Genomic DNA, 22,701 nt, shown 5'->3' with positions numbered 1-22,701 from the left:
GACCAATCGCCTTTGGTTGGACAATGACCCAACTCTAGAACCCTATTCTGAGACTTTACTTCTAGGTCATTATCTTACAATGAGTTTCCTAGAGAAAGATCCTGAGTTGAGACCTTTTGTGTCTTATTTGGTGAGTGGTTTTTTTTTCCAGAATTGAGACCTTTATAAGCCAGGGTAGCTGCAAGTCACTATGTAGCTCAGGCTGGCATGACCCTTGCAACTATCCTCCTGCCTCAGCTTCTCAAGGACTGAGATTGCAGGAATGAGCCACCCCATGGTTTGCAGCCTTGGAAACTTGGAGTTTATTGTGAGTTGCTCTCCGGAGAGTAGGAGACAAAGAAAGCAAGATAAGTATGTGAGTAGGGGTTGTGGGGGGCAAAGCCAACTGGAGACAGGGTCCAGCTTAGACGGTTGGAGAGCAGAGAGCAACAATATAGTATATCTTGATTTCATGAAGAGGAGGACGGACCTCAGGCCAGGAGGTCCCAGATGCACCTGTCTCCATGTGACCCAGAGCAATCCTCTGGGAACGATGGCGTCTGTAGAAAACAGTCATTGTTGCTGTAGGTGGGTAGGCATGGATAGATGAGAAGATGATGCCAGGACACCAGTGGGATCTGTGACATCAGTCAACTCTTTTCACTTCTTCCTTGAATAGCAAACGCTTCCTTGAAACTCTTCTCAAACTTGGACTCCAGTATGAGTCCCATTTCACCAAACTTAGGGTCCTAGAAAAAAATCATAATGCAGACAAGGATGATGGTGATCATTATCAGTAACAGAAACCCCTCCTCCTTCTTGGTACTTCTATTCTCTGAAGGACCCTGTTAGCTGCATGGTTCATTCACAGGTAAAGAACCTTAGAGTTTGGTATTTCTGATAATCCTGCCTAGGGGGAGTAAGAAGCAGAAAATCATCAGGCTGAGGAGATAACTGACCTCAGTGGGTCAGTGTTTGCCACACAAGTGAGAGGACCTGAGCTGAGATCCCCAAAATCTGTGGAAAGGTGCATGTGGTAGCATGTGTCTGTAATCCCAGCACTCCACTGTGGTTAATAGATGCTTTGTCTCAAACAAGCTGAAATGTAAAAAATGACACCCCTCTACCGTGATTCTTGAGAATATTATAATATACACACTCATCTGGATTCACACAAAAAACATGCATGTACTCATGAGTACATCACACATATCTATATACATGCATGCACAAAGTTTTAAGCTAGGATCTAGAAAGAGGGAGCAGTGATTAAGAACATATAGTACTCTTGCAAAAGACCCAATTCAATTCACTTTACTGAAGCCTCCGGGCTCCATAGGCATCTACACTCACATGCACACACACACACACACACACACACACACACACACACACACACACAGAGAGAGAGAGAGAGAGAGAGAGAGAGAGAGAGAGAGAGAGGGAGGGAGGGGGAGAGAGTGTGTTTTTTTTTTCCAGACAGGATTTCTCTGTGTAGCCCTGCATGTTCTTGAACTTGCTCTGTAGACTGGGCTAGCCTCAGACTCAGAGCTCTGCCTACATCTGCTCCCATATGCTGGGATTAAAATCCTGTGCCATCACACCCACATTTGACATACATATACTCTTTTTAAATTATTCTCGTGTGTGTGTGTGTGTGTGTGTGTGTGTGTGTGTGCGTGTGTGCGTGTGTGTTGGGGGTATTGGCTTAATTTTCCTCTGTGGCCCACTAACTTAAAAAATTCACTTCCAAGTTTTTGTTTCTTTTTTGAGATAATGTCTCATACTAGGCAGGCTTTGAACTTAATACACTCCTCCATCTGCCTTTTGAATGCTACTATCACAGGCTTGTACTACTGTGTTTGACACTCTCAGATCTCTTGTTTATTGATCCTTATTACAGGAAGATATGTGAAACTAAACTTTCCAGTGAGCAGGAAATAGGTGCAGAGTAACCCTGAGGATGAGATGCAGACAAAGAGGGATGCTGACCTTGAACGTGATTCTGTGATTCCGGAAGATGAGTCTCATGTCCTGCACGAAGTCTTCTACTTGGGAGTAAGCCTGATCACTCAGCTTTCTCTTGATTATGTCCAACCACATAGGTTCTTGCACGCCCACAGCCATCTCTCTAAACTGGTGAGGGAAATAGCCGGAGGAGCGTGAATACCATGGCTCAGCATTTACATTCCCTGGGGTCCCAGAAACTCCACAGAAACAATAGAGCCTGCGCTCCTGGAAGAGTAAGATCAGAATCCCACAAATGGCCCTCTCAGTCACGAGACATCATGGAAGCCAGTGACCAGGGATTCACCACCATTACTTACATAATAATAATATGGCATCTTGGAAAAAAAGGAGCTCTCAGAACAGCAATAGACTCTCAAGAGAACATACTCACACTTCTGAAAGAAAAAGGGAGTCAGTCAGAGTGACGTAGAAAGGCAGAATCTATACATGTACCCTCGGGAAGGCACCATTCAAACCCATCTGCAAATTTGCCCAACATGAGTGCCTCTTGGTTATAAACTTGTATGACTGAGTTTTTATACCTAGAGGCTATGCTGCGGCAGCACAATGATGGGGTGAGGCTTGGGAGAGCAGGCTATACTGGATGCTATTCTTCTGGCTCCAAGACTATTTGTCCTTATCCAGGGGAAAGGAGAAAATATGGGGTTCACAGTAACTCACCAACTGTTCCTGGGGCACCATCTCCCTCTGCAGTATCTCAGATTCTGGAAGACTCTGTTGACTTCCTAAGGACTGCATCCTACAGAAGATGCAACTCCATGGTGTTCTGAAAGATTGGACATGAACTTAGCAGAGAATGAGACCATTGAAAGCGCCCACTGTTCCCGAACCTGCCATTATGCTTTTGGGAATGACTGACAGACTCATCTGGGGCAAGGGTTCCTGGACTCTGAAGGACCCCACTTAGGGTCTTAAGTTGCCAGCCTCCTTTCAGTGTCATGGCAGGAGCCTGTCCTTGGAAAGTGGGCTTTGTGATGAGTGGTGGGTCCCCATTTCCTGACAGAGGTGGCTGGGAGCAAAAGGAGACTAGGCTATTAAATCTAAGCATAGTAAAATGGTCTTCAAAAATATTTCTGGTAACCTTGAACTTCCTAGAGCCCCTTACAATCTGGTGAATGTGGGAAGTAGTCAGTCATGCATTTTTTCTTTCACAAGTACATAGAAACAAAAGTAACCAGGGTATTCTATCCCCAATCTTTGAACGAGAGGCTTTGGTGCACAACTTTGAGAAAAGGCTGTAGCGGAGTGTAGGCAAAGGCCCAGCCTTTATATCAGGAGACATGGCTTCCTAACGCGGAGAACACGCCCCTCTTGCTGACAGCATCTTGAAACAGCTCCCTGGGTCTTCCTGTTTGGTACCTGTTAAGAGCCCTTGTGTTTCCCACCTCAAGACCCAGGCTACCACTCCACAGGATGTTGTGTACACCAAGCTAAGGGTATCTAGGAGACAGAGAAGGGATCACACCCCACTTACACCTCAGCTTCCACTGCTGGGATATGACACTCTTCATGGAAGGCTCTGGAACATGTGTCACAGCAGAAGAGCGTTCCTCCATCCCGGCACACCTCACACTCATCTGAGTTCTGAATGTAGAAAATAGAACATCTAAATCATTGAGGGATGGTGAGATTTGCAAAGCCACCACTGTGGCAATCCTCCACAGTTGACCTTTGCATGAGTCTACAAGGACATTGATGCTTCTACCTCGGATATTTAGTAAAAACATGAACCACAATTTGCAAAACAAGATTTCCTGGTCTTCAATGAAGTCTGGGAGAAGGGAAGCAGGAACCAGACCCCAAACCATCCTCCCTGTAAAACCAAAAATCCTGACACAGAATACAAGTGTGGTGGTTTGAATAAAAATGGCCCCCATAGGATCACAGGGAGTGGCACTATTAGGATGTGTGGCCTTGTTGAGACAGCTATGGCTTTGTTGGAGGAAGTCCATCACTAGGGGCAGACTTTGAGGTCTTGGTAGTTTAAACCAGGCCTAGCAGCTCACAGTCACTTCCTGCTGCCTTCCGATCCAGATGTAAAACTCCCAGCTGCCTCTCCAGCACCGTGTCAGCCTGCATGCTGCCATGCCCCTGTCATGATGATAATTAACTAAACCTCTGAACTGTAAGCCAGACCCAATGAAATGTCGTGAGGTTGTTTATTTGTTTGTTTGTTTATAAGAATTGTCCTGGTCATGGTATTTCTTCACAGCTATAAAACCCTAAGACAATTAGCAACAAAACAAGATATTTATATAATCTGACTAATGTTCCAAGCATGTAGATAAAAGGAGTTTCTGAAATAAAATATTAAGTCCACTTGCCTGTATAACAATGATGATATTGACTCATTTAAGGGAGATGTACTATGCATTTAACTTGATGGAATAAACTAAGAGAATACTGCATCTTGTAATTAAGCTGCAAGCATGCCATGAATTGAAGAAAGCATCTACAGAGGAGATTTTTGACGGTGGCTCCTGTGTCTAGAGGGTTAAGAACCTGTGGTAGGGCCTCTGCAATGGCAGGATATGAGTACAGGTGGCCAGGCGAGTGGATTCAAGAAAGCAAAAAAAAAAAAAAATTGTTGGAACCTTGTAGAAGATCAATCCCACAAGACCCAAGAGAATGGGCATGTGAGACCTGGAGTCACTGTCACTAAAATCCAAGGACTGTAGTCATGTCAATCACCCAGGGTTGGAGATTGGCATGTTTAGTTTGTTTGTGAACTTGATACAGTCTAGAATTGTGTGGTTCGAATAGATATGCCCCCCTTCCATAGACTAATAATGTGTTTGAACGCTTGGCCGATAGTGGGTGGCACTATTAGGAGGTGTGACTTTGTTGAAGTGGGTGTAGCCTTGTTGGAGGCAGTGTTTTACTGGGAGAAAGGCTTTTCGAGGTTATATACGCTCAAGCTAAACCCAGGATGGCGCACAAGCTTCTTCTGCTGCCTGCACGTCAAGAGGTAGAACTCTCATTTCCTCTCCAGCACCACGGCTGCCTGGATGCTGCCATGCTTCCCACGGTGATGCTAATGGACTAAACTTCTGAAGTCTAAGCCAGTCCCAATTAAATGTTCTCCTTTTTTTTTTTTTTTTTTTTTTTTTTGGGTTATCTCACTCATGATGATGTTTTTTGTTTTTGTTATTTTGTTTTTATTTTTTTTATTAACTTGAGTATTTCTTATTTACATTTCAAGTGTTATTCCCTTTCCCGGTTTCTGGGCCAACATCCCCCTAACCCCTCCCCCTCCCCTTCTTTATGGGTGTTCCCCTCCCCATCCTCCCCCCATTGCCGCCCTCCCCCCAACAATCTAGTTCACTGGGGGTTCAGTCTTAGCAGGACCAAGGGCTTCCCCTTCCACTGGTGATCTTACTAGGATATTCATTGCTACCTATGAGGTCAGAGTCCAGGGTCAGTCCATGTATAGTCTTTGGGTAGTGGCTTAGTCCCTGGAAGCTCTGGTTAGTTGCCTTAGGCATGGTGTCTCTTCACTGCAATAAAACCCTACGACAAGAATCATCTGGGAAAAGAACCCCTTGGGATGTGTATTCTAGAGTATGTTAATTACGGTTAGGCTTCCTGGAGTCTGTGAGCAGAGAAAGGGAGGTGAGCGTGATCGTGCACTCATTCACTGTTGCTCTCTGCTCTTGGTGATGCCAGTAACATAACCAGTTTTAGGTTCCTACCCCCTGAACTTCCCTACCCAAATGGATTGTAATCTAGGATTGTGAGTCAAGCTCTTTCTCTTTCAAGGTGCCTTTTCCAGGATATTGCATCATAATAAAAGGAAAGGCCACTAAGACAGAGACCAAAGCATTGCCATTATTCTCTGTAAGCATAAAAGAGAACTTCGTTCTATGAAAGGGAAAAATCCCCCAAGTCAAAAGAGGTTGAACTTTTTGCCAAGACTAGTACAGACTGCCTAGAGTCAAAGTTAGTTTTCATCTAGAAAAAGCTAATCCTTGACATTGTTTTTTCTTTGTTACTATAGGTAAGATCTACTTATCAAAACCAATAGACTTTATAGAGCAATTATAAAGAGACCAATACACATCCATTGTATGGTATACAAATATATGTGTGTTCAAGGGCCAGAAGTGAACTATGAGTGAACTGCTGTGTGGGGGAAGCCTGGCATAACAGCAAAATTAAGGCTCAATGTTATTGCTGCCTAAATAGCTGGAAAAGTCAGAAGGCCTAAATGGGGTGGGTATATGGATTAAGGTATCCCACTGAGGAGATTAAGGCAATAGAATCATGGGTTTGAAGACAGCTTGAAGCCTTGTAACAACAACAGAGAGAGAGAGAGAGAGAGAGAGAGAGAGAGAGAGAGAGAGAGAGAGAGAGAGAGACAGACATAAGTAGCTGAGAGGCCTAGGATGGTCTACTAGTTCTCTGCCCCCCATGGGAAGCCCCTAATAACACCTATGATCCTTGGTCAGTGGGTGTCTGTTTCCTGTCATTCAGAAAGGTATTCAAATGAGTTCCTCATAATCTCCCTTGCATGTTGCTGGGGTTTTCCTACGATCACTGTTAACACAGGAACCAAGAAGTATCAGAATAACATGTGTACCGGAAAACACACATTCCTAGTCCCAAGTTCAAGGAGAATGGTGACAGTGACAATTTGAGAAATGAGAGGTGCCTCAATAGGAACACAGAAAAATTTCAAAACTGGCACAGACTGGGAATCTCAACTAGAACGTCGAGACCGGAGGATCAGGGGTTCAAGTTCATCCTTGGCTACATAGTGAATTTGAGGTCAGTTGGTCTACATGAGACCCTATCTCAAAACTCTCAAGGAAGGAAGAGAGGAAGAGGGGGGAAAAGAAAGAAAAAAGATGTAAAAAGTGTGGGGGGCACTCCTTTTATGTAGTCCATGAACTGTTGGGAATTTTTTCTACTTTCTTGTGACTGTCTGAGGTACAAACATTATTGCAGCTTGAGGACTGGGCCACCACAGGGTGAGTAGGTAGAAGGGAGGTAGCCAAGGTGATAGTGCCAACCATTCTAAGCCCAGGCAATTTCTGCCCTCAGAAGAAGTCCTTCTGCATCATTCTCGGTGGTTTGCTCTACTGCTGGACCACTTTCCTTCCCAGGTCCTTCTCTTCCTTAACATGCAAAGGATGGAATTCCTCAGGTTTCCATCCGCAGCTACAGTCTCTCCAGATGATCACAGTCATTCCAGCTGCAGGTTTCCACCCGTGTCCTCAGCCTCATGGTGTCTCAACTCTCCTCAGCTCCTCATGTCCCAGTGCTCAGCCATGTCCCCTCAAGGGCTCCCTAGGTGCGGCTCAAACTCATCCTGTTAAACTCTGAACCATGTTCCTACTGTTCCCTGATCTTTTCCTTGTCTCTACCATTCTATATAACGCGCTCCATGTGCCACAAACCTATCCTGCTTCTGTCCTCTCATTTCTCAAATCCACCCAGTTCTTTGTCTTCTGACCACTAACTTGTAAGCTTCTTTAAAATGTTTCTTTTTGGGTGCTAATACTCTGCGATCCTAGATACACACCGGCTCCCGTCTTCTTCATTTCTAAAATGAATTGGTGCAATAAAAATATTTTCCAACTGAAAAAATAAAAAACGTTTCTTTGCTCTAGCAAGCTCCATAAAGTACAAGGATACAGGTGAGCAGAGGATGGACAGGGCCTTATGTATTAGGATGGTTTACCTACGCCCGAACACCAGCCAAGCTGACTGGTGATTTGCTCGGTGTGATGGTTTTGCCTCCAATCAGCTGTGGCTGGCTGTGGCTCTCTTCAGACTGGTCCCAGGGTTTCTATGAGAACCTACTCACTCTGTAGGCAACTTTCTGTGGGACAAAGAGAGGTCCAGACCTAGAATTTTCACAGGAGGTCTGGCCTCCTGAGTTCTACCTGCACATGGGATCTGAGCTAGGATGTTTTACTGTCCTTTGGGAATGGTATCTCCTCCTGTATTTGCCCTTCACCCTTCATCCAAAGCCAGCCAGGCCCACTGTCATGCCAGGTTCTGTCCCAGGGACCCCAGTAATCTAGAACTCTGTCTCCCACTTTGAGGGTAAATGAGAATATATGATCCCATGTAGTCAGATGCTTCTGACCCAAACACCCACAGTGACTTCTCCTACCTTGGTTGTGGGATAGGTTTGGTAATGATGACTCTTTACTCACAGCAGCATATCTAAACCGACAGGTGGGTCCCTTTAAGGGAGAGACAACGCACCAAGAAGAAGGCTGGGGCTTTTCAGGGATTATAATTAGGAGTCAGTACTTACGTCTGGGTCCGCTGGGAAATGATGCAAACTTTGTGTTCTCTTCTAAAATAAAATTTGAGTGATAATATTAAGTCTAAGATATGATTATCCCGGGTTGTGGATTTAGTAGAGCACTTGCCTAGCAAGCTCAAGGCCCTGGGTTCGGTCCCCAGCTCCGAAAAAAAAAAATATGATTATCCATTCAAGTAGTCAAATGATAGTTACTTAAATTTGTTTTATCGTCACCAGCATTAATCTTACTTCTGAGATATGTCTCACTTTAGCCCAGGCTGGCCTTGAACTCCTGATCCTTCTGCTTTTACATTCCATGTGCTGGGATTCCAGCCATGTGCCATCTTGCCTATAAAATTTGTTTAATTATTGAGGAGCTCATAGGTAGGAACAACTCAAGTGTTGAGCTTGTTTAGTTCCCACATAAACTAATTAGTGGATAATGTGAACAGCAAGATCAAAGGAGACACTGTAGCTTGTAGAAGTTATGGCCTCATGCACCTGCAGGGGGTTTCCCAAGAACTGTTGGCAGAGTGTATTCACTCTTAAATTCTTCGATTGAAAATGCTGATTTAATTCATTCTGTCTAAAGTGTTTCTCTTAAAACATCTATTTCTCCCTCCCCCCTTATATCTATTTTTATGGATCTGTGTATCTAGTAGGAGAAAAAGAGGATCATCGAACTACTGTTTGGATGAAAGCAAATTCTACTTGCTGGTTCTAGTCCCCAAGGTGCCTTTGTGAAGTCATGCAAGGAGGCAGGACCTGGTTTCTAAATAAATAATTCTACTTATCCTTGAGCATTCAAGGCTCTAGGCCATTTTCTTTCAACTTGCCAACCCAGGATGTGTTGGCCACACATGTACTCTACTGCAGAGTAGTACCATGAGAATGAGGCTGAAGATGAACCAATCGTATTCAAGAACCCATAAGGCTCAGATTTCTAGAGTCCAAGTGACCCCAGAAAGAAAAATCCATCACTTTCTGTAGCTCCCCCTGAAAATCAAATGAAACTAAGGCTCCCCGGGGCCACAGCTCTTCCACTTGGTGGCCTCCCTCCTCTCTATTCAAATCTCAAAAAGATGCCATGCTGGCCACAATGCTAAGAAGCAACAGTAGAATTCACATTGCTTTGGCACATCCACTGTGGTGTCTTTTCATTCTTCCCTTCTGTGATACAGGGAGTCACAGCTCTTAACTCCAGCCCTGGGCTGAGAGCTGGAGACAAGCATGATCTAGGATATACTCACCTGAGGGGTGGTCCTGTCACTACCCACTGGTCTAGAATCCCCCACTTCACCCTATTGATCATTATTTAACGTAGACAGCAACTTTGACAAAACACTCAGGGTCAGTCAGAGAGGGCTCTTGTTATGATCTTCTCTTCCAGTCCTTGGGCATTCTCTGTGTGTTCTTTAGAATGAAGCATCACACAGACGAGTAAATAAGGCTTCGCTTAGGAAAAGAGACTCTGGATGTCTCAATGCAGATGTCATCACTCAGAAATGACGGTTATGATGGGGATCCAAGACTTCCTGACACAAACCAGTCATCACCAGCCAGTTTAAAAAGTCCTGTCATGTGATGCTGACTGTGACGTGGAAATTTCCAGAGTCCATGCCTCTGAGTAGATGAAGAGGCCCTGGGAGACTTAGGAAAATGGAAATGGATCTTGGATTCTGTTTCACTGGGAATTCTGTTCTTACAAACAGAGACACAAAATAAGAGGCAACCGCCCCTTGTTGCTATGAAATACTGCACCCAAGAACTAAGGAGGGTTTCATAGGCTAGACATTTCTAGCTTGTTTGAGCGATCCAGGCTGAGATACTCTTGGCCTATGGGGGAAGACAGAGGCACTGGCCTTTAAAGTAATTGTTGAGCAGGTTAGATCAGAGCTTACTTCTAGAAACAGAGTGGATGAAATGTCTGGGGGATTCAGAGTTCAAGCAAGCTTGACAATAGTGGCCAAGACAAATTATATGCTAGCCTGGAGTTCAGTTTCTCAGTCAGTGAGCTATGAAGCCAGTGTCCAGTGATATGTGGCTTGTTGAAGTCTATGCTGCTGGCTCTCTAACATCTCCAACTTAAAGCAGTTAACATTCAAGGAAGATCTTGCTCTACCCACACTACAGGAGCATGAGGGAAGGCACAGGCTGAAAACCAGCAAAGAAAGCAGTAGAGGAGGAAATGAGAGGTGACTAAGTATAACAGCCCAACTCAGGCACCATCAGTAAGATACTGATGTATGTAAAGTCACGTGGTGAGCACTCACCTTTTTTCTCTTGCCATATATCCGTGGAGGAATGGGTAGAAAATTTCTCTGCAAGATAAAAGGACCTGAATATGTAGGTATCTGTATTTCGGTGGTATGAGTCTTGCATTTCCAACCTCCTCCCAAAAGTTCTGCCTGATTCAGACCCAGGTGTCTGACTCCATTTCTCTCTTGTTACCTACACACTGTAGCCTGTGACAGCTAGAAAGACCCGCCTTACATCCATCTTTGTCTGATGCATCTCCCTTAAGTCCTGAGAATTTTCCCCGATAATCACTGCTTCAACCTGTCTCTGTTCCCACCTGACCCACTTTAGCTTGACTTTCTATACCAGATCTAGCCAGTCAACACCCATTTGTTGCTTGCATATAGGTTGTCACAGACTCTGATGAATTTGGAGCACACAAAGACAGAAAACCTTGTTTAGGAGGGGGCATGAGGAGAAAGCTCATGGAAGAAAAGAATCTCTCTCCTTTTTTCTCCTCCTCCTCCTCCCCTTTCCTACTTTCTCCACTTCTTCCTCCTCCACTTCTTCCTTCTTCTTCTTCCTCCTCCTCCTCCTCTTCTCCTTCTTCTCCTTCTCCTCTTTCTCATCCTTCTTCTCCCTCCACCCTCCTCCACTTTCTTCTTGAGACTGGGTTTCTCTGTGTCCTAGCCCTCTTACTTGCACTGTAGAGGCCTCGAACACAGAGATTCGCCTGCTTCTGCTCAGGAGTGTTTGGATTAAAGGCATGTGCTATGACTGCCAACACAGAGAACCAATCTCACACTGTTTAAGAAGGTTCTCTTGGAGCTGAGGAACTAGGACAGTCAGAGTGGGGAGAGATATTTGAGCTAAGAATTCTAAGATAAATACTCAGGCTTGCTGGATAGAGAGATGACAAAATCATGTGAGACTAGATGTGTCCTAGCTAGTTTGGTTGTTAACTTGACATACATAAGTTGAAGAATTGTCTATCCCAGATAGACTATAGGCAATTCTGTGGGGATGTTTTCTTGATTAAGAATTGATATAGGATGTCTCAGCCCACTGTGGGTGGTACCATCCCTAGAAAGGTGTACCGAAGTTGAATAAGAAAAGCAGTTGAACACTAGCCAAGGAGCAAGCCTTAAGCAGTGGTTTCTGCTTCAGTTTGTGCCTCCATATTTCTGCCTTGAGTTCCTACCTTGGCTTCACACTATAATGGACTGTAAGCTGTAAGCCAAGTAATCCTTTTCCTTCAACAGGTGGATTTTGGTCATGGTGTTTTTCATAGCAGCACAGGAAGCAAGGTAAAACAAGAAGACTGGGCTTTGTTTAGGGCTGAAGTCTTCTTTAGGTCACTCAAAGCCCTAGGTTCAACCCTGTATACCAAATAATGATGGTGATGGTGACATGTTTCAACCTCCATTTCTTTTTCTTTTTTTTCTTCTGAAACAGGTTCTCTCTGCATAGCCATGGTTGTCTTGGAACTTGCTATTTAGACCAGACTAGCCTTGAAAACACGTAAATCTTCCCATCTCTGAGTCCCAAGTACTGAGACTAAAGACTTGTGTCAAGATGTCTTGTCTTCAACTACCATTTCTTTTTTGTTTGTTTGTTTGTTTTTGTTTTTAGTATAGAACGGAGTTTATTCAGGGCAAGAGCTCAACTGCTATTTCTAACTTCAAGGACATCATTGATTTCTTGTCTGAATTTTGAATTTGGGGTAATTTGGGTGGAATTAAATCCCTACACCTACAACTTTTGTTGCAGGATATTTGATAACACTGTGAACCCTGAGATTGTGTTATTTACTGAAAAAACCTGTTTCTAGTTGTAGTGTGGCTCAGATTTTAGGGCACACTTTCAATCACTCTGATTGGAATATAGATAGGCCCTTAGTACTCACCTTTAGTCACAAACAATGAAGGTGAAGTGAGTTTGTAAAAGGAAGCACCAGTGTTTGAAAGTCAAGTCTAATTGAGCGGCAGACAAAGTGATGAATCAGAAAAAGATGTGATAGAATAGGATATGCTCAACTCTGGGTAGAGAGAGAAAAGGGAAACTATTTACAGGGCAGCACAAGAAGAGGGAGAGAGAGAGAGAGAGAGAGAGAGAGAGAGAGAGAGAGAGAGAGAGAGAGTTTTACCAGCAAAGTTTTACAGAGACAGGTTGAAGAGAAAACAAGCTAGACACAGGTGAAGACAGAATGGGCCAGAGAATGAGAAGGGGCCAGAAGAACAGAACAGATTGCCAAAGGTATTATGAGGCCAAGCAGAGCAATTCAGAAGAAACTGAGAGAAACCAGATTGAAACAGTCAGATTGGAAAGGACTTAGAGCCAAAACAGCTGAGATGAACCAGCCAGCCAGAGTTCAGAAAGTACTAGAAAGGATGAGCTTATTCAACAGTAAGTCTCAGAGGCTGAAAACATTCCAGGCCTAGATAAGATTGTACAGTGGCTGGACATTTCTAGGCCTAGGCCTAGATTAGCATTGGAGGCAACACAACTCAGAAATTACAATTACTTCAGATGAATAAAAGCTATATTTACAAACCTCAAAGGATGGGTTATGCCAAACACAAAGTGCACCCCCTACATCACACAGGTGCCCTCATTGGAACTCTCCGAATGCTCTTCTTGCTCTAGACTATTTTCCATTTTCTTTGACCTCAGGCAGAAAAATCCCTATTCAGAATGACCATTCCCTCCTCAGAGGTTCTGTATCTCCCATTTGTCAATACCACCAAGGGCATGCCTCCGATGAGGTTCTGAATGAGAGATGCCTCTCTCCTGAGTGACAGGAAAACCTAACTGGTATCTGGGCTTTCCCATAACTCAATACCTATTTGATCTATAAACAATGCAAGAAGAAGGACTGACCTCCCTCCCCTCATCTGCAATACCTGGATCAGAAGTTTCAGGGGCCAATTATAGCACCGCAGACTCAATTTCCAGTTCTTTGATCTTCCATGGCCTCCCATGATTTCAAATTCAGGGGGTGTGACCCAGTTCCCATCCTGGCACTGTATAGACATCACAGATATCCCTGTAAGATCACAGGAGGTTAGTTCTGAGCCTGCTTTGTCCCTAGGACTCAGATTCATGATCTCCCACCGCACTGGATCTAGAGCCACCAAATCTATGCTGAAAGTCAATAGCAGAAGAGTCAGGCCTCTGGCCTGGCTTCAGGAGTCCCAGCTCAGTCCTGGGATTCCCTCAAGAGCTTTCATGAAACCTTGCATATTTCTTTCATTTTCATTCATGAAAGAGATGATAATCACGACCTTTTAAAACTACTTCAGGGTCACCAAGAAACAAACAAGTGACCAATAGCACAGTGTGACTGGGTCCAACCGGATGCTGTGCTCTCAAGCTGGAGAACAGTCTTGGGTGCCCCAGGCTAGGTGGAGGTGGAATCTTCAGCTTCAACTAAAACTGTTCCTGGTTTCTGCAACTCAGGATTAGGTGACATCGTTTTCTATCCAATTAAAGGGAATATTGAACAGAAGTTTGTCCATCCCTGCCGTCATAGGTAGACACCATCAAACATAAATCCTATCCCATGGAAATAGAGACTACGATTTCTTTTTTTAAAAAAAAAGCTAAGGATATGTTTGACATCTTCGTTATTATGAAAACGCAAACAAAATTGCTACTGCACCATTTCACACCCACCAGGATAACCATGACAGAAAACAAAAATGGAACCACAGCTTTTGGCATTGGGAAGTTGGAGGCCCCCTTCATTGCTGGTGGGAACACAGAACACCACCAAAACCATTTTGGTGAGTCCTCACTGAGCTCAACATACAATCACCATATGACCTAGCAACTCGGCTTCTGTGTGCCTCAACCTGAGTATGTGTGTTCCTACACATGTTGACCTTGAATTCTCAAAACACTATTTATTACATGTAAAACTATCCAAACTGATGACTGAATGGTGAAAATGTAATGTGTGTGTACAGCGAAATATCATATTATTCATCAATTAAGGCTATCTATTACATATCATCATGGTAAGTGAAAGCAGGCAGTCACAAGTGGCCTATATTATAGGATGTTGTTTCATGAAATGTATACAATGGGCAGATTTATAGAACAGAAATTAGATAGGCGATTGACTAGTTGGAGTGGGAAGGAGCATTGACTATTCACGGACAAAGGGAGGCAAATATATTCTCATGGTAATTGTTTCTGATGAACAAAAAAAATTCCACGCATCTATTAGACTCTAATTGCTGGATTGTACAGTGTATGAATCATAACTCACTAAAACCATTAAAAAATAGAGACAATGTAATCCTTTCTGTTAACTGTCATCCACAATCTCCTATTAAGAGAGATCTGAGATGAAGACCACCACACTGAGGCTTTATTTCATATAAATCTTTATGGCATAGTATTGAAGAATATGCTATACCAACGATATACATTTATCCGCATGGATCAGGCTTTAAATTGTTGTCCTCTATTTTTAAAATAGGAAATTCAGCCTCAGAAAGTCCCCCCACCTGCCTCTATAGAATAAGAACACCTCACTTGGCAAATCCGAGGCTGGAACTTGGCTTCTCTGATTTTCAGTTCTGTGATGGTCTCACCATGACTAGTGTCATGCCCCAGGACTAATGACCCAGGGACGCGAAGACAGTGGCCCATAGCCTCTTCCCATTTGTGTCTGACCAGAATGAAACTACACAATAGTTTCCATCTGTGGATGGAAGTTCATAGTATTTTTTTTCTGGTTCTCTGCGCATCTCGTGGCCACATTCACACTGTCATGAACATCTATTACGTATGGTTTCTTCAAGTGTGAAAATAGCGTGTCAGGATCCCTTCCCGATGTCAAGCCATGCTTGCCCCACGGTTCCTTAAGTGATTGCATTGTTACGTGTGATTTTTAAACTTATCAATTGCAAATTAAAAACCATGAAACCTACCTTGTTTGAATTTATCCTTGTGTAATACTCCCTTCAAGTTACCACACGTCACAGGTAGCAACTCCGCGTTAAAATTGGCCATTTCCTTCCCGTGCCTTCTTGGACCTGGAAAGAGGATTTTTTTTTCCTTCTTCAGTCTCACTTTGCAGTTGCTCAATTCCCCCTTCTCCCTCTTGGGGTCATTCCTTTAACACTTGGGACATTTTGATCCTCACATCTCTAGCTTCTAAATCTTTCTTGCAAGGGGCATATTGGATACATAGTGACAAAACACTTTACCCCTAATTTATTAAAAAAAAAACAACAGAAGGCTTTAGCAGAGAAGTTTGGACTCAATAAAACTGTCCTGACTCCCACTCTGGTTAGCACCATCGACTGCTACATGAAACACACAGCTGTTGTCAGGTTATGGCAGGAGTGTCCAGATGCGCTACTTACTAAAGGTGGTAGCAGGGATGGTCCTCTTATCTCTCCACCTTGGCACTGACTTGGGGAGATAATGGGCAACCTAGCAGCGCTGGGTGGGATCATTTCAAATTTGTCTTTATGTCTGCTCTGTTTAATTTCTCCCTCACAACAGTGGGGTTTTTTTTTGTTTTGTTTTGTTTTGTTTTTTGGTTTTTTTGGTTTTCTGTCTGCAGCTGATAGAGAAACCCAGAGAGTTCTAGAACAATCTGAAAACAATACAGGAGGTGGAGAGATGCAACGCCACAGAAGTAGAGATGAAATTCCTAAAAGTCAATAAGTTTTTCTCCCTGTTATCAAGGCAGAGACTTTGATGGAGTGGGCGGGAGGTAGGGAGGTGGGGGGAGGGGAGGGGGCGGGGGGGGCAGTGGACTGTCCATGGTGCTGAGACTAAGTGTGATCAAGACTGCAATGGACTTGGGTTGGCATAGATGACCCTCTTACATTAGAAGTAAAGAATTTGAGGTGAAAGACAAGGCACTTGTCCAAGTCCATTGCAGGCAAAGGAAGAGAAAACTTGGACCCAGGTCTTTGCCCAACACTCTGGGTCACCTTCATGTACATCACTGCTGGATGACAGACACCCTGTGTCTGGCAGAGATTATAGTCTTGAGAGTTTGCAGATCAAAGCAGGCAGCATTGTAGTGGCACAGGGCTCTGAACCTTGTTTCAGCCACATCATCAAAATTCTTGTTACTATTTCAAACACAGTGAGAAAACAGGAAGTGTCTCTATTGGGTAATTCAGCCACATAAGCTGTTGTAGAAACCAATACTCTTGCTTTCTCTCTGTGGATGGTGGGACCACCACGCAACATAAGGTCTTCCACTCAAAGTGGCTTTCCAAGGGACTCTCCACTCTTGGGCTTCAAGATGTCACTGACACTCTAGAAGGCTAAGTTTTGCTTGGAAATAGCTCATTCCCCCTCTTTCTTCTGAGGTCCCATGCTGATAGCCTACTGAGAAGATTTCCACCTGATTCATTCCAGTAATTATCCCTCCTCTATTCTAGCCTGACTTGGTGTAAAAGCTTTGGCAACAGGATCAGCCAGCACAACAAATTCAGAGATCTTTTCTCCCTAACACTGTGTGACGGTTTTCATTGTGGGACTAGAAGGCCTGCTGGATTATCTTTTATTGAACCTGTTTAAGGCTCAGATTTTGAAGAGATAAAGGAAACACTGATGTCTGTTTTAGACAGCAGAGAAATTGGTATAGGGAGATTTGGATTTAGATCTAGGAACATTTTATATTCTACAACATTTTATTTCCTAGCAGAATAACTGAGCAAGGCAAGATTGAGTTATTGTTGCAACCAGAGGTATTTTTGCCCATGTAATAAACTGAAATCCATCAGTAACCCCATAAATACAATTGTGGTCAGAACATAGTTTAAAGTTATGTAAAAATAGTTGTTATGGCCAGTCTTAAACTTTAGAGTAACAGATTTGTCACTTCTCTGCTGTTTATCCAAAAAATGTATAGAAGGCTCAGCAGTTGGGATCAATTTAGTAAATGGCAAACAAAGTGACCTGTTGGTCTGCTCATGTCACTAATGACACAGGAGTTTCTGTTGGGGGGGGGATGGAAAGTCTTTTTTCCTCTCGAGTTGGCAGAGGTGGTCCCCTGGAGTCCTGAACATCCTAAGGCAAAGTGTCAAACCACAGTGTGACCACAGAACACATCAGTGGAATTAAATCATGCCATCAGGGCCCCTCACACCAGGCTCCAAACGGAAAGCTAAATTCTTTTAATGAGGTAAACCTGATGTCCGGCCCCTCCTCTCTCCCTACTGTGGAAGTGATGGGAGTGTGTCATGGTGGAGAGAGCATCCTAGACGTCCAGCATCTTCCATCAGACAGGACACCTGCTCAAACACCTGTCAGCTCTGTTCTCTTCAATCTCTCCAACCCAGCGCCTCCACACCAGCTGTTGGGCAACAGAGGCAGAGCCCCATGGGAACATAGAAGAGGGATGGTGCCAGCCCTGCTTGCATGCCCTAGTCTGGGCTTGCCCAGGCTGACAGAGGGGAATTGCTTTAAATCGGAGAACGCATAAAGGTTCATTCCTTTGCTGTTCGTTCTCTCAGACATGGTCTGACTGTCTCAAAAATTGAGTATCAGGTCAGAAAGGGCTCTCAGCTTCTCCTGTGGAACACTACTGTTGTAGAAATGGACCTGGAGAGCTACAGGGCCTGTCCAAGGTAAGAAAGAACTCTCCAGAAGGGGAAAGGTCTGCTTTCTGCCTCTGAGTCACCAGATTTTAATAACTGATAAGTAAGAGAAAAGCATTTCCATAAAAATACAGTTCAACTCAGAGGAAAGGTGTTTACGCGCTTGCTCCTAACAGTTTTATTCTCAAATTGACAAGATAGTTGAGTAGTTTTTTTTCTTTGTTTTGTTTTGTTTTGCTTTCTTTTGGTTTTTATCTTCAGATTCCCCTCCCCCCCAACCCTTACCAGACAGAGGGAGATGGGATGAGATCCAAAGAAGCTGTCTTACCCCTGATCTTAGCAGAGAGTCCTGGGTTCTTCATTTTCTTTCTCCTGAAAACTGCCTGGGTAACGGCTCTTCTGCCATCTAGGAGGGACACAGGCAAATGCAGAGTTGGAAATGCACAGGGGAAAATGGAAGGAGCAAGGAAGGGCTCCTGCTACGGCAGGGTACTTTCTCCACACACGGTGGATAAGAGCTCTCAACGAGGAGCTGTGTCCTTCCAGACAGAAGTCAGGGTTAAAGCATGCGAATAATTCAGTCATTTTAAAATATTGGAAAGAAATCTATCCGTCTGCACATGAAGATAATTGATGAAAATGTTTTCAAAAACTCAGCCCAAATAATGTGGTTTTCATAATATGCATTCAAAAGGCAGATGCAACTACTCTTTTCTCCCTTCCGAACAAAAATGTACACATCAGTCAACAGCACAGCCAGGTCATTATCGAGAGCTTAAGACTCTTAGTTGGTGAAATTAAGACCCAGTTGGATTCCAATGCCTACTTCATGGACCTGATGCAAAACTGATAATCATTTGGGAAACAGCATTTAGCTTTTGTTTAGGAAGAAGCAGACCCTTAGACAATTACTAAAATCAGATGGCGGGACCGTTTGTAAATATATACACAATATAGAAAATATCGCCATGCATATTTGTGATTAAATTGTTCAAAAACATTCTAGGGTCAATTGGTATCTATCTGTCATCTATCTATCTATCATCTATCTATCTATCTACCTATCTATCATCTATCTGTCTATCCCTTTGCGTGTTTGTGGATATATGTATCCCTAAAGAATCCCTGTCATGGCAAAGGATGACCATAGTCAATATTTAAAAAAAATAAAAATATAGACATCACATTTATTCCAATAACCAAATATCACCAATGTATGCATTTTTGCATGCGTGTGTATGTGTGTACATGTATGTGTTCCTATGTGTGTATATGTGAGTGTGCTTGCATGTGCATGGAGGCCAGAGGTCATTGTTTGGTGTCTTCCTCAATAGCTCTTCACCTTAGCTGTTGACACAGGTCTGACAGTAAATCTGGGACTAGGCTTATTAATCAACCACTGTGAGGGGTCCACCCATATGTGCCTCCCCAGTGAGAGAGTACAGATGTGTACATTATGCCCAACTTTTTAATGTGGGTGTGAGGAATCCAAAATCAGTTCCTCGTGCTTGTGACCACTGAGCTGTCCCATCAGCCCTTCAATGAACACATTTATAAATATGGACTGTCAGTCATTTCTATCTCTAAGTACATCTTTCTCTATACATACAGATAAATTCTTACATTAAGAGACCTGAATTTATAGGCAAAAACGAATGCTATCACAGGTACATAGATAAACAAATATCAATTTTCTTATCACACACACACACACACACACACACACACACACTTTTACATATGCACATGGAGCTTGGCTGCTTCATTCATCCTTCTTGTAAACATTTTTCTAAATCAACAAAAAATTTTATTCTGAGGATGACAGCACCTCCCTTTCAAATCTGGACCATCCTGTGTGCCAGAAACAAACCATTTGTAAAAGACATTGTAGCACTGGGATGCTTTGTTACAGCACCTTAACCCATGTCTTCGTGTAGCTATAAAATTTTTGTGGGAAGGTGGAGATTGCACGGTGCTTAAGAGCCATAAATGTGTAAGCATGAGGAAATGAACTCAGACACCAGCGTCCATGTAAAAAGTACATAGTTATGTAACTACAGCTATATACCTATAGCTGTATACCTATAGCTGTGTACCTACAGCTGCATATCTATAACTGTGTACCTATAGTTGTATACCTATAACTGTGTACCTATAGCTGTGTATCTACAGCTTTGTACCTATAGCTGTGTACCTATAGCTGTGTACCATAGTTGTGTACCTATAGCTGTGTACCTATAGCTATGTACCTATAGTTGTGTAGCTATAGCTATGTACCTATAGCTGTGTACCTATAGCTGTTTACCTATAGTTGTGTACCTATAGCTATGTACCTATAGGGCTAGTGTTAAAGCACTGGTGACAAGCAGCTCATGGAGGCTTGCTGACTGGCAAGGGAATATGGTAGAGAATGGGAGAGCAGGATATTCTATATCTATCACGGCCTATACATGTCGGGGCAAGTATGTGCACCCATATGTACCTGTATGAATACAATACACACACACACACACACACACACACACACACACACACACACACACACAATCATGGTTCAGAAACTCACAGGCCCCCACGTATGCAAAGGGCAGCACCTTAATAAACTCAACAGCTGTGACTGTCCCTCCATTTGCTTACATTTTCTCCGTACAATCATTGGCTTCCTCCGCTTTGGTTTTGACCAGTTGTAACCTTTCTTTTTTCCTTCGAAACAAAACAAAATGAAAGAGAGAGAAAGGGCACTATAAGGGAGGTTGGAGCATTTAAGAACCCTTATGAAAGTAGGTTTTGAAAAATATAAGCCTACAGGTGAGGGTGCAGCCTCTGGAAGGACATGGCAGGGTATAAGAGCAGAACCCAAACACTTGAGGTGATACCTCACACTTAGGAGGTCTAGGGATAAGGGTAGCTTTGATGACACCCGCCTTTCAGAATTGCCAGACCCTCACTCTGGTAGGCTCTGTCTCACTGAGGTGATGCCACTCAGTTAAGGACATGGTCAGAGAATGGATAGAATGGAGGACCCACAGTTAGTAACCTTCCTCAACCACAGACTAGGCATGATGCATGGCGCTGGAACCCAGATTCACAGCATGCCCAGTTCATGGGGCACTGTCCACCGTCATGGTGACCAAAGAGAGCCCTGTCCAGGTGAGCTCAACTATTATCAACACTTCTTTTCTAAGGATGTGTTCTCTTAGAACCTGTGTGGAAGCCAGGCATTTACATACCTCCCTCATGCAAAAACAGTGAGCTGCATTTTAGCCAGGACCATTAGAGTCAGGAATTATACTTTATAAACTTGGTTAAATAGCGCAGGGAAGGGCCCATTTGCCACCATTGCCTTGTAAGACAGGGACATTCCTGTACAGTCCTCATCAGTCCCCACATAGACCTGTGTGTGCAACTTCTCCCTGACTTGCTCCACACCACAATCTTTGTGGATCCTAGCAGAGGGATAAGAAGAAATGCACCCTGTATACCAGCATGTCACGCCTAGATGTTTCTGTAAGAATTTGAAAGCACAGAGCCACAAAAAGATCTCTTCAACTGTGTGCAACTGTCTACAACCCTCCTGCTCCTGGAGGCTCTGGGGGGCGACCTATTTCCTTGCCTGTCCCAGGTTCTCAAGATCACAAAGGTCTTTGGTCCCTTCCTGCACCTTCAGACTCACCAGACCTGCATCCTTCTGACTATTCCTCCATAGCCATTTCTCTTCCTGCATCTAAAAAAGATTCTCCACTTCTTAAGACCCATAAAATCAGATTAGTTCCTCATACAACAATGGTCAAAAACATTCCCCCAACCCACCAAGGTTTCTAGCTTAAGGTTTCTTGTAGAGTGTCTTTGTCATTAAGATAACAGGTTCAAAGAGTACACATGGACAGACCCATGGCTCCAGCTGTATATGTAGCAGAGGATGGCCTTGTTGGGCATCAGTGGGAGGAGAAGCCCTTGGTCCTGCCAAGGCTCAATGCCCCAGTGTAGGGGGATGTCAGGACAGGGAGATGGGAAGAGGTGGGTGGGGAAACACCCTCATAGAAGCAGGGAGAGGGGAATGGGATAGGGGGTTTATGGACAGGAAACCAGGAAAGGGGATAGCATTTGAAATGTAAATTTTAAAATATCCAATAAATTTTTTTTAAAAAAGATAACAGGTTCAAGGGCAAGGAGAACCTCAGGGGAGGTTACCAAAGTCAACCCCATTATCATACATAATAACAATAGTAATTCTGGGATAAATAACTTATCGGGAATATCAAAAGCATGTAAACAATCTTTGTTTCCTTACTTCTCCTCTTCTTGGATTTTCCTGCAGGAATTTTCCTCCCAGTGTCCATGGCTTATAGAAGACAGTAAATGACAATAGGGAAAGAGATAATGAACAGAAGGTAGAACCCTTAGGACCATTCACACTGAGAGACCTTACTTATAGCAATGCTTGGATTGCCATGTCTTTCCTCCTCCTAGTAGAATCTAAGCCCAGTGAACTGACAACTGGGAATCCAGGGAGAGCCTTGACCATTGTTGCCCCCCAACCTCCCTATGAGACATGTTATATATTAACACATTTTTGTACAAATAAAATGAGAATGGGGTAGGAAGTGTTCTAGGCAA

The 22,701-nt window shown here is 43.6% G+C and overlaps 1 protein-coding gene across 22 annotated transcripts in view; it reads right to left on the bottom strand.

Moving 5' to 3' along the window:
* Positions 1 to 278: 278 nt before the first annotated feature.
* The window catches only part of Sp140 (SP140 nuclear body protein), a 50,061-nt gene continuing 27,638 nt past the window's right edge, over positions 279 to 22,701 (bottom strand). For 3 of the 22 annotated variants that reach the window (XM_039083714.2, XM_039083718.2, XM_039083715.2), the window contains 12 exons: positions 22,376 to 22,426; positions 20,722 to 20,787; positions 18,413 to 18,490; positions 15,448 to 15,552; positions 13,411 to 13,553; positions 10,543 to 10,590; positions 8,279 to 8,320; positions 3,485 to 3,594; positions 2,671 to 2,776; positions 2,307 to 2,384; positions 1,972 to 2,214; positions 279 to 728 (listed from right to left, as the gene is read on the bottom strand). In XM_039083714.2, coding sequence (XP_038939642.1) covers positions 630 to 728; positions 1,972 to 2,214; positions 2,307 to 2,384; positions 2,671 to 2,776; positions 3,485 to 3,594; positions 8,279 to 8,320; positions 10,543 to 10,590; positions 13,411 to 13,553; positions 15,448 to 15,552; positions 18,413 to 18,490; positions 20,722 to 20,787; positions 22,376 to 22,426 — 1,169 coding nt within the window. In that variant the 3' untranslated portion in view covers positions 279 to 629. Of the gene's footprint in view, positions 729 to 1,971; positions 2,215 to 2,306; positions 2,385 to 2,670; positions 2,777 to 3,484; positions 3,595 to 5,567; positions 10,591 to 13,410; positions 13,554 to 15,447; positions 15,553 to 18,412; positions 18,491 to 20,721; positions 20,788 to 22,375; positions 22,427 to 22,701 lie in introns of those variants that run through there. The other 19 variants (XM_063267285.1, NM_001012133.1, XM_039083717.2 and 16 more) reach the window with 15 other exon arrangements.

The sequence above is a fragment of the Rattus norvegicus genome, chromosome 9 (genome assembly GCF_036323735.1).
Source record: "Rattus norvegicus strain BN/NHsdMcwi chromosome 9, GRCr8, whole genome shotgun sequence".
NCBI lineage: Eukaryota > Metazoa > Chordata > Mammalia > Rodentia > Muridae > Rattus > Rattus norvegicus.
This window is presented reverse-complemented; position numbering and strand designations above follow the sequence as displayed.